The 17,185-nt window shown below is 49.1% G+C and overlaps 1 protein-coding gene across 11 annotated transcripts in view; it reads right to left on the bottom strand.

Annotated features, from left to right (window-relative positions):
* Positions 1-17,185, bottom strand: part of PTK2 (protein tyrosine kinase 2) — a 191,322-nt gene that overhangs the window by 22,331 nt on the left and 151,806 nt on the right. For all 11 annotated transcript variants that reach the window (XM_052651609.1, XM_052651607.1, XM_052651614.1 and 8 more), the window contains 3 exons: positions 17,028-17,117; positions 14,454-14,658; positions 2,057-2,168 (listed from right to left, as the gene is read on the bottom strand). In XM_052651609.1, coding sequence (XP_052507569.1) covers positions 2,057-2,168; positions 14,454-14,658; positions 17,028-17,117 — 407 coding nt within the window. The remainder of the gene's footprint in view (positions 1-2,056; positions 2,169-14,453; positions 14,659-17,027; positions 17,118-17,185) is intronic.

Genomic DNA, 17,185 nt, shown 5'->3' with positions numbered 1-17,185 from the left:
AGAAAGCTTGTGGGATCTTAGTTCTCTGACCAGGGATTGAACATGCCAGGTCCTAACCACTGGACTGCCAGGGAATTCCCACAGAGTAATTTTTTAATCTTTTTGAGCCACAAAGTAACTGGACCACTTAGGTTCGACTGTGTAGGGGGACCTAGTCATGAATAAACACAAGGGAAGGGGTAAGTTCACACAATAAAATGAATTTTCATCAACAGAAAACAGGCAGTGGGGTAGTCTGCTGACCCATGTTAAAGGCTAGAACAATTTCTGATTACAGAAAAGAGCCTCAAAATATACACTTTGAAAATGTCCTAAAGAAACAAACGTGAGGCTATTTAAAATTTTAAGCTGGCTTCACCTTTGTTCTGTAATACAAGGAAGCCCAACTACCTCCACCTCCACCCATGAACTTATTTAATAGCAGAGCTTTCAAAACTCAGTCACATGAAAATTATTAAAAATCATAGAGATTGAGATACAAAGTCATGTTTAGATGGAAAAGGTTCTTCAGTTCTGTGAGTTTTAGGGGACTGCTATATCACTGGTGCTCACCACCAACCACACAGAGTTCCTCACACTTCTGGAACCAAAACACGTGCTGTGAACTCACAATCTCATCTGGTCGTCCCAATACCCCTAAGAGGCAGGGAACACTGGTACCCCCATTTCACAGATGAAGAGAGTGAGGCCGGGAACCAGCAGGGAACCTGCTCGGTCATCTAAGCCACTTGTGAGTAGATCCACTTGACTTCTGGGCCTGAGAAATGAACTCCGAGTCTCTCCAGTGCCAAACCATTCCACAGTTGTGGCTGAGAAAACAGGCAAACCTGTATACACGCAGGAGCCTGTGGAGGCCGCAGGACCTGGGGTTCATAGCTTTCTAGTGGGGACCTAGGGATTCTATTGTTGCTAAATGAGGAGAGACAGAGAAATGTTCTGCTCTCGTCACTAACTGGCTCAGAGACCCCTCAGAATAAATAAAGCACGTGGCCCTCCTTCCCTGGGCCTCAGTTCTCCCACTGGTGGAGGAAGCCAGACTACAGAAACCTTCACCTCTAAAGTTCTGAAGAACTTGGTCAATAACCTGCATTTACTCTAAATGCATAATAATACTTCCTGTTACACAGTTTAAAACAATGACCAAGAAAAAAAATGGGTACAATATTTAATAGCACTTTGTGTTAAAACAGATTTCTGAACACTTTTCAAAAAGGGAATGAATTGTCAGAGTTCTTTTAATATATTTTTAGTTCATCAAATGTCAAATAGCAGTTAGCCATTAACTGCAAAAAAGCCTTTTATGTATACTGTCCAGAAAATGATCTGAACTGGATTATTCTCTGCAAACAAGCTGGTGTGTGAAAACACCATCCTGTCCACGGCAAAAGGAGGACAAACAATCCTGACCTGAGGGGAACGATCAAGGGCCTCCCGGCCCCAGCACGGCTGTGCAGCGCGGAGGCCTGGCCACCGGCTGCAGGCCGGGAGGACGGAGGACAGGGCCGGGATTCTGCTGACCGACGTCAACAAGCGGATGTAACGCACTGCCTGCTCCACAGACAACTCAGCCGCTGGCCACAGGCGAGAAAAGGGCAGAAAATGTGTTCCAGGTTCTCAGCAGAAGAAAACCAAACCCCAAAGGACAGAGTCAGGTAGAAGCAGACTCCTTTCAAAACAAAACAAACAGTAAAGCATTTATGGCTTAGGTCCCCAACTTCTGCAAAGAGAAACCCCTGAGCCAGGCGTGTTCCTTTCAGTCTGATGATGGGGGCGGGGGGGGGGGGGGGCGGTTGTGGCACGGTGGGGGTCAGGGAGTTGGGAGGTCACATCTAATCCAATCATCCATGGCTTCAAACAGCTGGAGGCTGCAGCACAGATTAGGAAAATGAGTGCACAGGAGAGTGGTACTCAGAGAAGCAAATAAAAAACCAAAGTTGCAGTGGTCTTAGAATAACCTGCTGTTTGGTTTTCTCCACACAGATAGCACGCAGCTGCCTACACCAAACCCTCAAGAGTCAGCAGGAGGAATGCCAAGGTCGGGTGGGGGCCTCGCTACCTTGGGTGGCGCTTCATCGGACCCTCCGGAGTCCCAGGATGCGGTGACCTGCCTTCTGGACTCCATCCTCATGCGCTCTTCTTGCTGGACCTTCTCTTCCTCCAGGATTGTGCTGGGGAGACAACACAGGATGTGAGGGAGCTGCTGCCAGGAGCTGGAACACTCGGGACCCGCCCTGCCACCAGGAGCCCCAATGAGAAAGGGAGAGGGGATCGGGTTTCCAGCTTCCCAGAAGGACTCCAGAGAAGCCTGGATGCAAAGGGCAGGTCCGCTCACAGCCACAGCCCAGGTAAGGAAAGACAGCTGGCTGGGAAGGGAGAAGCTGAAACACCAAAGCGGAGCCAGGATGGACGGTCTGGACGCCCAGCTCCCTTCAGCAGGACCGTTTCCCAGAGCAAGCCCCACGGAGGCACCACATCAGCGCTATAGGAGACACGCCCCAAACGGCCCGGACTACCTTCCTGCCAGCTTTCACTTTAACCAGCACTTCGTCTCATCAGGAAGAAAGGAAACTCTTCTGAAATTCCTGCTGCCTTCACACACGCAGCTCACCACCAGGTCTCGCGGCTGCTCACCCACCAGGCAGCTCAGGGCTCGGCGCCCAGGCGCCGGCACCCACCCAACCCCAACCTGGGCCAGCAGGGACCTCTGTCCTCCGGGCGCAGAAAGCTGCCCCCACCCACCGCCCCACAGCTGCATACTGAGGCTGCCTCAGCCCCAGCCTCCCAGGGAGGCGTCCATGAGAGAGTGAGGTCAGCTGCCCCAGAGCCTCCCCTTCTAATCTGGGAATCGCCTGTTTGCAGAAGACGCTCTGGCTGCCGGAGGCAAGGGCAGGCTGCTTCTCACGCAGCTATAGCAGGAGATGATGCACAATCCATCTCCCGACCACCCTGAGTCAGCAAGCCCTCACTAAACATAGGAGGCTTTCTTTCTTTTTTTTTAAAGGGAAGGGAATGTTTTCCTCAATGACCACATCAGCACTTAAAGAAAAGCAAAATTTAGTCAGAATAGCCCATCCCCTTTTCAAAATATGATTTCGGTTTCCTTCCCACTCCATGTAGACAATCATGGCTGAGAAAACAACACAAAGCTTTTAAACGACAAGGCAGGACCGGTGGCACCCTCGAGGCAGCGCGCTGTGCCCGAGCGCCAGCACCGTGGGGACCTGGCGCAGATCCCATGATTCATGGGTCAAAATGTGCCGTGTATGCCTGTCTGAGAGGCTGTGGCCCCCACTGCACTGAGAATTGCCCGTTCCCACGCGCCCAGCATGAGCACGGACCCTGGATCACACTGCTCCAGTGACGACGGGACAGCGGGCACTGAAGCCAGCATGGGCCGAGCGTGCGCGTGGGCTGCCAAGGGAGACGGCGCGCCTCAGGCCCACTCCTCACAGGGGACACGGGCAGGCCAATGAGAGCAGGGGTCCATCGGCCTGAGAGAGGGGCCCCCTCCAATCACGAGCACCCTGCTCTCAATCACCTGACCCTCAAAATAAGTAACAGACTCCAAATCAGAATTTCCAAAATTTCTGTAGTTTTAAACAACTGAAAAGTCCCAAAAATCAAAACAAAAACTTCCTCAAATTGTTAAAATACAGGCAAGCTGTGAGGCGGCCAAGTGTGACATATTTTTAAAGGCAATGGGAACTCTACTTCAAACAGCCCCCATGAAGGCACTTTAACCCATATGGCCTGTCTTCTGAACTGGGTCACCCTGACCTGAAGGTGACTGGCCCCCACAAACACCTCCAAATGGATCACGGGAGGCCCTTGCCGTCGGGAGGCCCCTCGGGCTCCCCTAACCCCGACCCTTGCACCCACACTCACGGTGCCCCTCTTCTCTGACCCACTGACTCCCTTCTGAGTCTTCCTTCTCAATCCTTCATCACCTGCTACACTGGGCACGAATGCAGGGGTAACCAGGCAGCCTCACAGCCAAGATAACATGTCAGAATGTTTCTGAAGAAGTAATTTGTTGCTTAGAGCAGCTCAGAATATAAATAACTCATAAAGAATCTGGTTTTACAAGGGGAAGACTCTTCCATAGATGGAGTAAGAGTGCCCATGGAGACATTTCTGAGCTTTTCTCTTTACAATCACTGAGGAACCCAGAGCAAAAAAACTGGAATGTGCAGAGTGTCAAGGAGGTCAAATTTAAACATATTTTCCCAAACTACAAATATTTTTAGTAGCAATACATTCCATTTGAGAGCTTTTAGCTGCCTAATGTGAACTGGCAATGAGCCCGCATGGTTCTTCCTGGGACGGTGGTTTCTGAGTCTCAAACCCGCCGAGAGATAAAGCAATAGAAGATAGTAAGACTTCTCATTTAACAAACATTAGAGCACGTGGTAATCATTCTTTGTTTTATCCACGAGCCTTATTTAGGAAGAGAATTGGGCAGAGAGGGAAAAAACTATTTAACGTGAGTTTTGTTTTTACTTTCCTTACTTTAGGGAAAAAAGTCAAACAAGTCGTCGGCTCAGAGTCAAAGGACGTGAACATGTGAAAGCACGCTCTGATTCCGGCAGCAGCACCCCTGGGAACCTGGCCTCCCAGGCTCCGCAAGCTGCCGTGGAGAGGTTTCCCAGGATGTGACTTCATGTCTAAGGTATTTTCATGGAGAGCAAGAAAGAGGTCTGACAGCTTCTTCATTTCCACCACGAAGCAGAGATACTAAAGCAAATCTCCAGTGCAAGCTTTTGAGTGGACGGGGCAACCGGTCCTGAGGGGGTGACCAGCTGCTCCCACCGTCCCAGTAGAAGGGACAGAGCTGGGAGCTGGGTAACCACAGGCAGCCGGGCCATCTCAACTTGTGTCCTCGTGTATAAAGAACAACGACACTGTCCGTCCCATTCACTGTTAGGATGGAGAAATAAAGTAGGGGAAGGAAGCCAGTAGGACATTTCAGTAAATGCTATCTAGTTCTGTACTTTTAACATGCCTTGGGTTTTTTTTTTTTTAATCTATTTCATTTCTGCAGTGTTTTTCCTGATAGCGATTATACTGCTATTCTTTCCTTTGAAACCACACTTCTTCTATGCTTAAATAACTTAAAAAAATAAAAGAAAAAAGATTGTATTTTGATCACCCAAACATAGTGATTTTATGATGACATCACAAAATTTGCTTTGGATAGAAAATCAGTCTGGATTCATAGCTACTTAGGCTAATCTGGAAAATACCCAGAGAAACAGCAGCAAGAAACTGAAGGGAAAAAAAAAAAAAAAAAGCCAAGAGGGAAATGGCTTGTTTTAGCAAGTTCATGGGAATACCAGTTTTGAAACATGATCTCTTATAATTACCCAACACTACCTCACCACAAAGGAATGGAATTGACCTTTCAACAAGCACTCCCCCCAACCCCCGCCCAGGGATCTTTGCAGAAAACAAGTCTGGAGGCCTGAGACGAGGCTGGGATGGTGGGATGGTGTCTCTGCAGCCACAGTAACCTCCGTGCTGCAGCACAGGGTTCTCCCCTTTCTCTTATAAACACACACAGCAGACCCAGCACCTTGTTTCACGAACACAAAACCTGCATTTCTCTCTACTTACTATGTGTCTCAAACTTCAGGAAGTTATGCACTTCTGCTTGGCTACGGTGTCACACATCTCAAAATTATTTTTAAGTTATTTCTACTAGAATCTTACTTTAAAATGGTGACCTCTCTGGTATTTTGGGCAAGTTAGAGAAGCTCCTATGTGACCCCTCCTCTTGCAGACTAGGACAGAAGAGACAACCTAGACAACAACTAGGGCCTGAGACAGCACTGAGCAATCAGGCTCTGGGGGGAGGGGCACTAGGAGCAAAGAATGGCACTGGGCAAGGTCCCACTTTGATGGCCACTGGCCAAAAAGCTGGCAGCCATCCTACTGGTTTGGAGAACCAGAGGACTGAGTTTGGGTCACCACAGCTGGTGGAAAATGAGGGGGGAAAAGCCAGGAAGAAGAGAGCCAGGGAGGGGGTACTTCAAATTCTGAGTATAAATTCTGCCTGAATCACTTGCTAACCTCTGTACCATGCACATATAGGGCAGGCTCCAGGCGGCCCAGCTGAGACCGAACTCAGCTGAACTGAGATTGGAGCTCACAGAATGGAGACAGCTTGCAACTGAGACCTGCCTAGTTAGCTGCCTGCTAAATCAACCAACCAACCAACCAGTCTTCAGAGGAATGACATTGAATCCAGAGTTGCCAAGACTTATCAGCCACAAGTCAAGGGCATAATCTAAAACCGCTTGATACACAAACACGCAAAATGTAATCCAGTCTCAAGAGGAAGAGAAATCTAAAGGAAGCTGACTCCAATGGTGACTCAGAAATTGGAATTAGCAAGCAAGGACTTCAAAGAGCTGTTATTTTCAAGGACATATAGGAAAATTCGTTCATAGTTAATGAAAAGATAGGAAATGTCAACAGTTAAATAGAAACTATAACAAAGAGTCAAATGAGAATTCCATAACGAAAACCAGAATATCTGAAATAAAATCTCCATGGGACTGGATGATCAGTAGGATGGAGATGAGAGGAGAGTCAGGGAGACTAAGGATAAATATATCAACAAAACTTATCCGGTCTGAGGGACTTAGAGAAAAAAGACTGGGGGAAAAGAGAGGGAAAACAGAGTCTGTAGACTGTTGAAGGATGCTATCAAAAGATTTAACATACACAGAATGCGAGTTTTAAAAGTAGAGAGAAAAATTGGAGCAGAAAAAAATAGCTGAAGAAATGACACATTTACAGACTCAAGAGGTTCAGTGAAGCCCAAATATAGTGAATAAACCACACCCAAGCACATCCTAGTTATAAACTGGTGAAAACCAGAGATAAAGAGCAGATCATGGAAGCAGCCAGAAAAAAATGACACATGACATAAGATGAAGAATAAACTGAAAGGCCAGTGACTTCTTGGAAGACAGTGAAAGAAAGTTTTAAGGTGCTGAAAGGGGAAAAAAAAAAAAAAAGAAAAATGCCATCAGTTCAGAGTTCTGTATACAGTGAAATGAAGCTCAATTCATTTTCAGATAAAAAAAAAACACCACCACCACCCCAAAATAACCAATAGGTTCACACCACAAGAAATGCTAAAGAAGTTCTTCAATAGATAATTCAAGAAAGGTCTTCAGGGAAGAACAAAGAGCACTGTTGGGGGTTAAATATAAGATTACCCCCTTACTTTCCTTAAAAGGCTATTTAAAACACAAAGTGGAATCTTATAAGATTACTAACATATATGAATATATATGATATCTAGAGCAGAAAGGATTGAGGCAGTAATTTAAAGTGAAATACAAAGATTAAGTCTAAGTAGACAGCATCACCAACTCAACGGACAAGAGTTTGAGCAAGCTCCAGGAGATGGCGAAGGGCAGGGAAACCTGGTATGATGCAGTCCATGGGGTCACAAAGAGTCGGACACAACTGAGTGACTGAACAAGAAGATGGTGAAAAGTTAAAGATGTACAGTTTAATACTTAGAGCAATCACTAAAGTCTGACACAAATGGTATTTCTAAAGTGCAAGTTTGGCGGGGGTGGGGGGGGTGGTTAAACGAGAGGAAGAGGTGCAGAAGGTAAGCCCGTGGCTTCGCAGCACCAGCCCCCTTCACCGAGAACGGATTGGGTGCCCCAGGGGCTGCTGCGTCCTCCAGTCTAGGTGAGATGCCCAGGGACTGGGGACCCACACGGAGCCAGCGCTGCTCCCGTCGGTCCCGGAGCCCCCACACCCACCTTGCCTGCCCGCCCCCTTAACCTGCAGCCACTGGTCCTCCACTGTCCAGATGGGAGGGCAGCTGTCCACGTCTGCTCCACTCTCTCCAAGCTTTCAGGGAGAACCCTGAAGACGACATTCAGGGAAAGGGGATTAGGAACAGAGAGAGAACTGTGCCAGAAACGGGTGAAGGGAGGAGTGATGGCAGCTGCCTGGCGAGTGTGAGGATTTCGCTGTGGGCGCCGGGGGAGGCCTTTGGATGGTAACTGGCAAACGTGTGGATCCTAGCTGCAGGGGGAGCTTCATCCAAAGTTCTCTTACAAACAAGACAAGGCGGGGAAGCCAAAAGAATGAGGAGGAGTGCAGGGGCGGGACAGCCAGCGACCCCCCTAGTGGGGAGGGGCTACCCCGGAGTAGAGACCAGGACACTCGTTCTGGGCTGGGGAGAAGAGGGCTGGGGTCTTGCACCCACCCTGTGTTGGCTGCATGATCCAGGCAAGTCACAGGGTGTTTTGAGCCTTGAGTGAAAAGAGCAACAGTATCTCATCCTTGAGAATTATTGTGAGACCGGCAAGGTAAATGGTCTGTGAAGCCATGAAAGTACAAAGGGTTAACTTTTATGAAATTTAAGTTTAAATCTCCCTAGAAATTTGTTTACTTCATGCAAAACCAAGCTGCACAGCTGAAGGTAAAGCAAAACCACACCTGTAAAGGTCTCAACATCAGGGTCTGGGGTCCCCACAGGGAAGGAACAGGTATGAGGTAATTTTTCATGGAAAACAGTTTAAATTGTACATTAAGTTCCTATTAAATTTATACGCACTATTTATTTTTTATTACTGGGAAGGCTAAGGCCCCAAACATTTTACACTGTAAATACAGGAATAACTGAAACACAGGCTACTCTTCTAGATAAGATCGAGACCAGCAAGATGGCAACGAGAAGGAAAATGCTGATATGATGACTAAGGGGGAATTCAGACACCACCTTTGAGAGGAATTTTGGGAGCAGATACAAAACCACCTGAAAAATACAGCGAAGAAGCACAAGTAATCTCATGTTATTAGTCAAACCTAGAGTTTTTAATCTAGAGTTCACATTTTAGGATAAATGAAGAATCAGAAAGGATTAAAAAAAAAAAAAGCCCATAGAAAACGTCCATAAGATATCTACAAAATGTCAAAAAGATGTGCCTTGCATTTTGGTATCTGGACAATAATAGCAACCACTTTTAAATGTGAATAATTAGCTTTTTTTAAAACAGCAATCATTTTCTGTGCCCAAGACTTCCAGGTCCCCTGTGGATCTTCAGATGAAGCTTTGTTTTCATTATTACTTACCAAGTGTGTGTGCCCACCACAAGCATGAAAACTAAACGCATTTTAGATGACTTTATCTAGTCCTGGAGTGTAGGTAGGACTCATGATTCCACTCTTCCGGGGAGTCTAAGTCGTTCGCCCAAGGTCATGTGTGTGCTCAGTCGCTTCAGTCGTGTACGACTCTTTGTGACGCTATGGACTGTAGCCCCCCAGGCTCCTCTGTCTACAGGGATTCTCTAGGCAAGAATACTGGAGTGGGTTGCCATGCCCTCCTCCAAGTCAAACAGATTTCTCGAAGGCCAGTTTTGTATGATAAAGTTAAGAAGCAAACACGACACTATCAAGTTGCAACAACACACACACAACAGCCAGCACTGCCGCAGACCCAAGCTGAAGACAAGGCTCTGTAGTGCAGACACAGGGTGAGGACTCAGCAGGCAAGCCCAGGCCCTGGCTGACGCATGCTGGGCGGCCTGCCTCCGGCTGCCACAGGGCCCCTGGGAGACTCAGCCTCACGGAAACTGACAACACTGCTCCCACGGACTCGGGGACCACAGAGGGCCACAGCGGGCAAACGCAGCACACACAAGACGGACAGCACAACAGTGACAACCCTTCAAAGTCCCTGAGGGGGGCCCTGTGCCTAAGCCAAAGATGCTGCCTTTGTTCTGCAGGACTTTCTCTACCCGACATGCAAGCAAATTTAAGAAAACCAGCTGCAGAAATTCCATGTAACAGTGTTTTTCTTTCTTCTTTTTCCTTTTAAACTGAACAGTGTTGAGTTTGCCCACCAGTCATAATCATAGCCGGAGAGCTTACTGACTTTAGCTGGGTCTCAGATCAAAGTGCAGAGCGTGACAGTTGACAGCCTGTGCCCCGGACTCAGGTGGACTTGTCTTGAATCCCAGGTCGTAACCCGCGGTCAGTCAGCCACCTGGCCTGTTTCCATTTCCCCACTTGTAAACTGATGATGACAACATCATCTACACCTCCAAGGACCATGAGGGTTCAGATGAAGTACTGTGTGAGAGTTCACGGCACTCAGTCCACGCTGGTTTTCAACGCTGTGATTTCTACGGGTGACTGCAGAGGATGGAGACCTGCTCCCGGTGAACAGTGTCAGTTTACCGGGCTTCCTGAAGCGCCCAGGGACTGGGGGGCCTTCCAGGCAGACACTTACTAGGTCAGTGTTCTTTAGGATCGAAAAGATCAGGTAAATTGTTTACATTTAACCTACCCTTCACATGTGAAAACGACACGCTTAGAAACAAGGATCAATTCCCAAAGGTTTAAAAAAACCATGGCCGGAGCAACAGGAGCTTTCGTCACTGCCGGGGGTGCTGCACAGGCGCATCCACTTAGAAAAACAGGCGCTGTCGGTACATAAAGCTACAGCCTACACGCACGCAGATGCATGAACATGCACCCACCAGGCATTTGTGCACACATGTTCCCCAAAGACACATCTGGTATGTCCACACAGCAGCAGTCTTGATGCTGTTTGTGTTTCAAAGCTCCAAGATGCAAAGTAGTAGAGGAGAGAAACTACGGTAGTCATAATTGGTGCACGTACAGCAACGAGAATGAGGTACAATCAGCTGAATAACACAGTGATCTCAAACTAAGTCTTGTGCAAAAATAAGTCATAAACAAAAAAGTACACACTGAATGACAGCATTTACGTAAAGCTCAAAAACAGGCAGAACCAACCGATGGTGAGTGGGTACCCTTGGAGGGGGAGCACTAATTGCAAAGAGGTCTCTCTCTAGTGGGTTTCCGGGGTGCAGGCAATGCTGTTTTCTTGTTCTGGTTACTGTGCCCAATTTATGAAAATTCAATGAGTTTACTTCTTGGCATGTCTGTAAGTTCGCATCTTCGCATGTCAACAAAAAATTTTTTAAACAACAAAAACTAAGATACAAAATTTAAATGGATAACTATTTATTGCATTCATTTGTCTAAAAGGGATTTAAGAAGCCACATGTTAAATGTTTTCCTGAGATAAAGCTGACAATCTCTTCCTATAAGGAAGCACAGATGTCTTAAGTCACACAGAGCGCTGCTCAGCAATGCTGACTCTGAACATAACCTCCAAAGGGGAAAATACACCCGTGGTTTATGTGGTCTCCCTGGCACAGTATCTGCCACACGATGAACTGAATCAGCAAGGGACTAAATGATTCCTTCACTCAAAGAATATTCAGTGCACTCTTATAACTTGTCAGGAACACAGTATGAAACGCTAGCACACACACTATGAGAAAGTTCCTACTAAGGGATTTCTTACACTTGCCAACAGGCTGCTGAGAGTTGGACCTCATTCTCCTCAGTGAGGCACATTTACGAACAAGGACCAGGACAGGAGGGGGACTGGCCTTCCGGTCAGAGCTGACCCATCCCAGCAGGATCCTCTGCCAAGAGGAGTCTCTGGGAGCCACTATTCTTAGGACACAGTGAAAACAAGCGGTGGTCCCATCCCAGAGGAGAGGAGCCCATGAGAACTGAGTCTGTCTGCACTGTTTCTCTTGCGGCAGACAAGGAGAATGGGATTGGGGAACATTTTTAAGTGACCTGGGATGAGGATTCCCCAAAATTTATTATCTTCTTTGAATCTTGCATATAATAAATCTTTCAGAAAAGTCACTAAAAGATTCTATTTTCTTGTTTGTGATTCATTGTTATATATAGCTATCCAGGCAAGCTATTATGTTACAAAGTTATATTTTATTTGGTTTATTTGGTAGCCATATTCTACATGTTCAAATACAAAGTTAAGCTTCATTTCTGACTAATACAAAACAAACAGGATAAACTAATACTCAATGACCTGTGCTACCTGTTCACAAGAAAACATCTATAACCTAAGACCTGATGTTTTTATACGCGTGTGTGTGTGTAAATTACTTGCACTTTGCCCTAAACCCTCACCCGGGACACTCTGGGGAGCTACCCCACCTTCACGCCACCATCCTCCAGCCACGTCAGCACTGCCGTGTGCTGAGCATGGGCTCAGCGGCTGTGTGGTCCTCACTGGGTCCCGGCGCCTGGCCTGGGGGTCGGGCGACACCAAGGTGAGTATGACGATCCCTGTCCTCAAGGAGCTTCAGTCTAGTAGGGGATGAGACGTACTAGACTGTGAGCTCCTCGAGGGCAGGAAAAGTGTCTGGTCCTCCTGCCCAGTGGCCAGCACCGGCCCAGCCACGTGGTGCCCAGTGTTAGGGCAGCTGACTGGACCGGGCCACGGCCACCTGGGGCTGCGCAGGGCGAGCACGGCCAGAAGCAGCCAGAGCTCCGGGCAGCCTGCGGGCAGAGCAGGGAGGAGGCCAAGGAGGATGCCAGGGCCCATCTCAGCAGGTGCGGGCGGGCGCCTTCCAGGCAGAGGCGCAGGTTAGCGTGGCCACGGTGTGAGAAAGGGCAGGAGGGCACCGGCTGAGACTCAAGGAGCCCCAACTGCTACTCTGGAAGCCTCTAACTGACAGGGGGGCAGTAGGAACCCAGTGAAAGCTGTCCTGAGCAGGGAGCTCGGGTAAGACTGACGGGTGAGGCGTGCAGGGCTGGGGGAGTGGGTCTGCAGACACGGAGGTGAGGATTCCCTAGCGGGTCAGCTGGTGCGCGCAGGCAGGCAGGGAGTTACTGATGGCTTCCCGATGCTGGTGGAGACAAAGGCCCCACCATGACCCACAGAAGGCAAGGGCAAGAGCCAGGCAGGAGGAGCTGCAGCAGCTGTGCTCCAGGATACACAGTGTTGTGCAGCGGGAAGCCCAGGCCTGGGGCTGGTGAGAAAAGGTAGAACCGAAGCTAACAGCAGATGGAGCTGGGAGCAAAGCCACAGGGGGTTAAGACAATGAACCCAGAAGGGGCTGAGGGGACGAGAAGTTGGTCGATACCCCGAATGATGGGGAAGGACGAGCTGTGGCATCCAGCATCAAAGTGGAGAGGTTCAGGGACAGAAACTCAAACTCAGGAAAGGTCAACAAGGAACCAAACACACGCAGGAACAAACCATGAAATAAAGCATGCCCCAACAGGGGCAGTGCATATAGCTGAACTGTATGGAGACTTTCAGCCTGGAGAAAGCGGTCTCAAGAGACCTGAGGGGCCATCACAGGGAGGCCCTGCAGCAGGATAGAGGTGGTCGGGTGGTGGGTGTCGCGGGAGTCACGGTGCGGCCAAAGACATCGACCCCTGCCTCCTCTGCCGGACTTCAAGATCCGGGGTCAGGACTGTGCATGCTCCCGCTGGACCCACAGAGCCTAGCCTAGAACGAGGAGACGCAGCACAACAGCTGCTGACTGGACAACTGGCTCCCACCTCGCACCCAGGCCCTGCTCCCTCCTGGAATCATTTTCTGTGTTGAGCCGCCTGTGTTGAGCTGGCTGGAGAGGGTTCAAGCTCTGGGGGTGTGGGCAGGCTACAGGAGCTGCCCAGGATTCTGCACCCTGACATTCAGTGATTTTGTGAAATATAGCAAATAAAGAAACTTACCTAAGATCAGGGAGTACCCCAAATAGGAGCCAGGTGATTTGGCATATTAAACCATGGTACTGGCTGGCTGGGTTATGTATTATATTGAAGTGTCCTGCTGATTCAAGTATCAAGCCGCAATCTAGACTTAATTCAACAACTGGTTCCTGAGCACAGACGAGGTACTGGTCCTAAGCTCTGCCCCGGGGCTACAGGAATGCGTAACCTGGACGAAGGCCGCCCACTGGCCGGTCAGCTCTTTGCAGCGCCTCCGGACACTCAGCACACTGAGGAGCGCCGTGTGCTCTCTCCGGGGACGGGGCTGCTGCAGGCTTGGGTCTAGCGGTGCCTGGCACAGAGCAGGGGCCGCAGAAGGCAGTCGAGCAGGCGAGGTGGGCGTCTGAGCTACGGTCACACAAGCTCTGAGAGGGCACCACACGGATGAGCCTGTCTCTTTTGGGGGCGGGTGGGATTAGGGAGGTGACACCTGAACTGGGCTGTGAAGACTGAAGAGGGGCACCCCGGGGGCAAACGGGGCGGGGGGGGCAGGGGGTGGAAGGAAAGGCAGCGAGCAGTGCGGGGAGGTCCAGGTGGTCAGGGGCTGGGTGCAGCTGGAGCGGAAGGCGCAGTGTGTGCATAGAGATGGAGAGCTGAGCGGGAACCAGGTCAGGAAGGACCCGGGAGCGGCGCCAAGCAGTCAGGCCAGGGAGATTTGATCACCTTTTCAACTTTAGGAAGACTCTAAGACACGTGCTTCTTAAGACTAACGAGGTGTAAATAAACACAAATCAGTAACGTAATCATGCTTGCCCAAGATGTACTGAGTAGAGGATCTGCCAGGGAGAGGCGGCCAAGGCCTGCCCCCACCCCTGCCCAGGCCCGGCCCCCAACCCCACTCCTACCTGAGCTGAGCTTTGAGCTCAGTGAAGCGGGGCCGCCGGCTGGGGTCGTACGCCCAGCACTTGGTCATGAGGCTGTAGAGAGTGGGAGGGCAGTTGGGAGGCATGGGCAGTCTCTCCCCATTCTCAATGCGCCCGATCACATCATTGTTCTTCACACCTTGAAAGGGCTTCACGCCATGCATTAGGATTTCCCACATACACACACCTGTGGGGCGGGAACAAAAACACAGCCATGAACTTGGCAGGAGGAGGGCAGTTCCCACATTTCAGGAGTGACTTCAGAGCTGGCACACGGGCCAAGTAAAGCAGCGTTCAGTTAGCTCTGCTATCAAACAGAAACAGAAACACTAGTTTAGTAGGATGGGAATAATGAAACAGTATTATCAAGAAAAAAAACATCATTTGTCTAAGAGGTTTATCCTTTAAAAAAATCTACACTAGAAAACACACCAGCCCCCAGCTACGGTGATATTTCACAGCATACCTCAGTGAACTAATTTTAAAGAGGCTGAATGCATTTTAGATTCCCCTCCACTTTAGTCCAACCTGCTCACGATCACAGCAGCTGACCCAAGGCCTGACAGAGAAAACCCTACAGTTCAAGTCTTAACACGTTCAGACTCTCAGATTTCTCTCAAGGCCCCGTCACTTGGCACGCTGGCCACGCAGATGTGCCCGAGAACATGCCCCTTGGAGCTTCTGCTGGTGCTGAACTCTCTAGATTCAACACCGCTCATCATCTTCATCACAGCTCTCCTCTTGCAGGTGCCTTTGTGAGTTCCTTGCCCTGCCCGCCACCCCCGACCCTGGAAGCTCCCGTCTGCCCCACCACAAGCGTGCCCTGTGCACCTGGTGCCAGGGCAGGGGCAGAGGGGCTGTGACTGTCTTTCGGCATCTTCAGCACCTAAGCTGGTGTGTGCCTCAGACAGGAAGGCACAACTTCACGTCAATGTGAATTAGATCTGAAATTAGCCAAAAGCCAATGATTTCAAAGAGTGTATGACCACCCCAACCCCCCAAAAAACTGCCTTACTTCTGTTTTTTTTCTCACCAGTAATTATGACAATATCACTAGTAATGACAACACCAGGTATCATTTCTTGAGACTTCAATGTGTGTCTGGAACTCTTCCTTGAAATTTACATCATCCTTAATCCTCACACCTTACATCTTTTTAAAACTGTTGTTTATGAAATCTAAGATGCTATGGATTTTAAGATGCATTATTATTTTACATTACCAGAAAGGGAAGGAATATGCTGCCAACTAAATTATAATGGGATCCTTTGTTACCTCTTAGAATTATTTTACTCTTACCAAAGAGCTCTTTTAAACTCATTCAGACAAGAAAGTAGCACCAATATGAACAAAACCAAGTCTACACAAGAATGACACCAAATATGAGATGCCACTGATGCGTCACAAAGCCTAGCTCCAGAAATGCGAAGAGGAAAAAAAAAAACAAACAGGCATCGCAGACCCTGAAATGTGGAATTCCCCTGAGAGGTTAAGCAACCTGCTCCATGGGTCGCAAAGCAGACAGTGAGGTCTTAGGATCTGAAGCCAACTGGACTGCAGCCCCTTCTCCAATCTCAGGGCACCGTTTCCTGTCTGACTGAATTCCTTCTTTCACCTAATATGGGTTAAGGCACTAAGTGGTTGTTGAAAGGCAACAACAAAGAAGCAGAAGAAAAAATGAGAACACATACTTGAGGAACATAAAGTTGTTTTTCTTTACAGGAAAAAGAAGGTGCATAAACTTAACAGAGCATCTCCTGGGAAGCTGTCTGAGATCCAGCAGAGGAAATATGCACAGAGGACCACGCATGGGATCGACGTGGGCGTGTTGTGACTGAGAGAGGAAGTGCAGGGAGAGCGGAGAGAGGGAGCCCACGTCGGGGTGGCACACCTGCTGCACATGTGGAAAGGGGACAGTCAGGTGACGCTGAAGCTCAGAACCAGTTTCAACGGGAGGAAAGGATGTCAGGATGAGATGTCTGGAAAGTAGGGCGGAGACGGAGCATCATCCACACCAAAAAGGTGAGTCATTTAAAAATGCGGGTGGGAAGAGGGAAGAAGCGCAGCAGGATGAACGTCAGCCACACGCACACACGCCTGGGGGCTCTGCAGGGACGCAGAGGGAAGGAGGGGGATGGCAGGGGCCACCAGAGCTGGTGGGGGCGAGCAGCAGCGCTGCAGGACGCAGAGGGACAAGGCTTCCAGCCTTGAGACAGGCTGGGAAGGAGGCCAAACTCCAGAGAGAGGTGAAGGGCAGTCAGTCTCAGACACGCTGGATTTGGGGGCCATCATGTCACCTGACGGGCAGGTCAACCGTTTATATCACTCACGTAAAAGTGACGCCACACAGAAGGCTGCAGAGAGGAGGAAAGGGAGCAAAGAGCTTACCCCCGTGAGGGAGGAAGAGGCCCGCATTAGATGGGTGAGGACAGCGTGTGATGAGGGGGGAGGGCAGGGGAGGGCAAACCAACTTCTGACTCTGATCAGACAGTGCAAAGTTTATTCCGTAGAACATATGAACTGTAATTTTAACCACAGAAGTTCTCAAATACTCACCAAACATCCACACGTCACTAGCTGAGGTAAAACGTCGAAAATTGATTGACTCAGGAGCCATCCATTTAATAGGCAATTTTCCTTTGGAAGCTGGAAGATTAATTTCAGAAAGTAAAACCTCCCTGCTATCTGCTTAGGGACCTCACAGTCAGAGCCAG

Source organism: Budorcas taxicolor, chromosome 14, assembly GCF_023091745.1.
Source record: "Budorcas taxicolor isolate Tak-1 chromosome 14, Takin1.1, whole genome shotgun sequence".
NCBI lineage: Eukaryota > Metazoa > Chordata > Mammalia > Artiodactyla > Bovidae > Budorcas > Budorcas taxicolor.
Note: the sequence above shows the minus strand (reverse complement) of the source record. Positions and strands in the feature narration are given on the sequence as shown.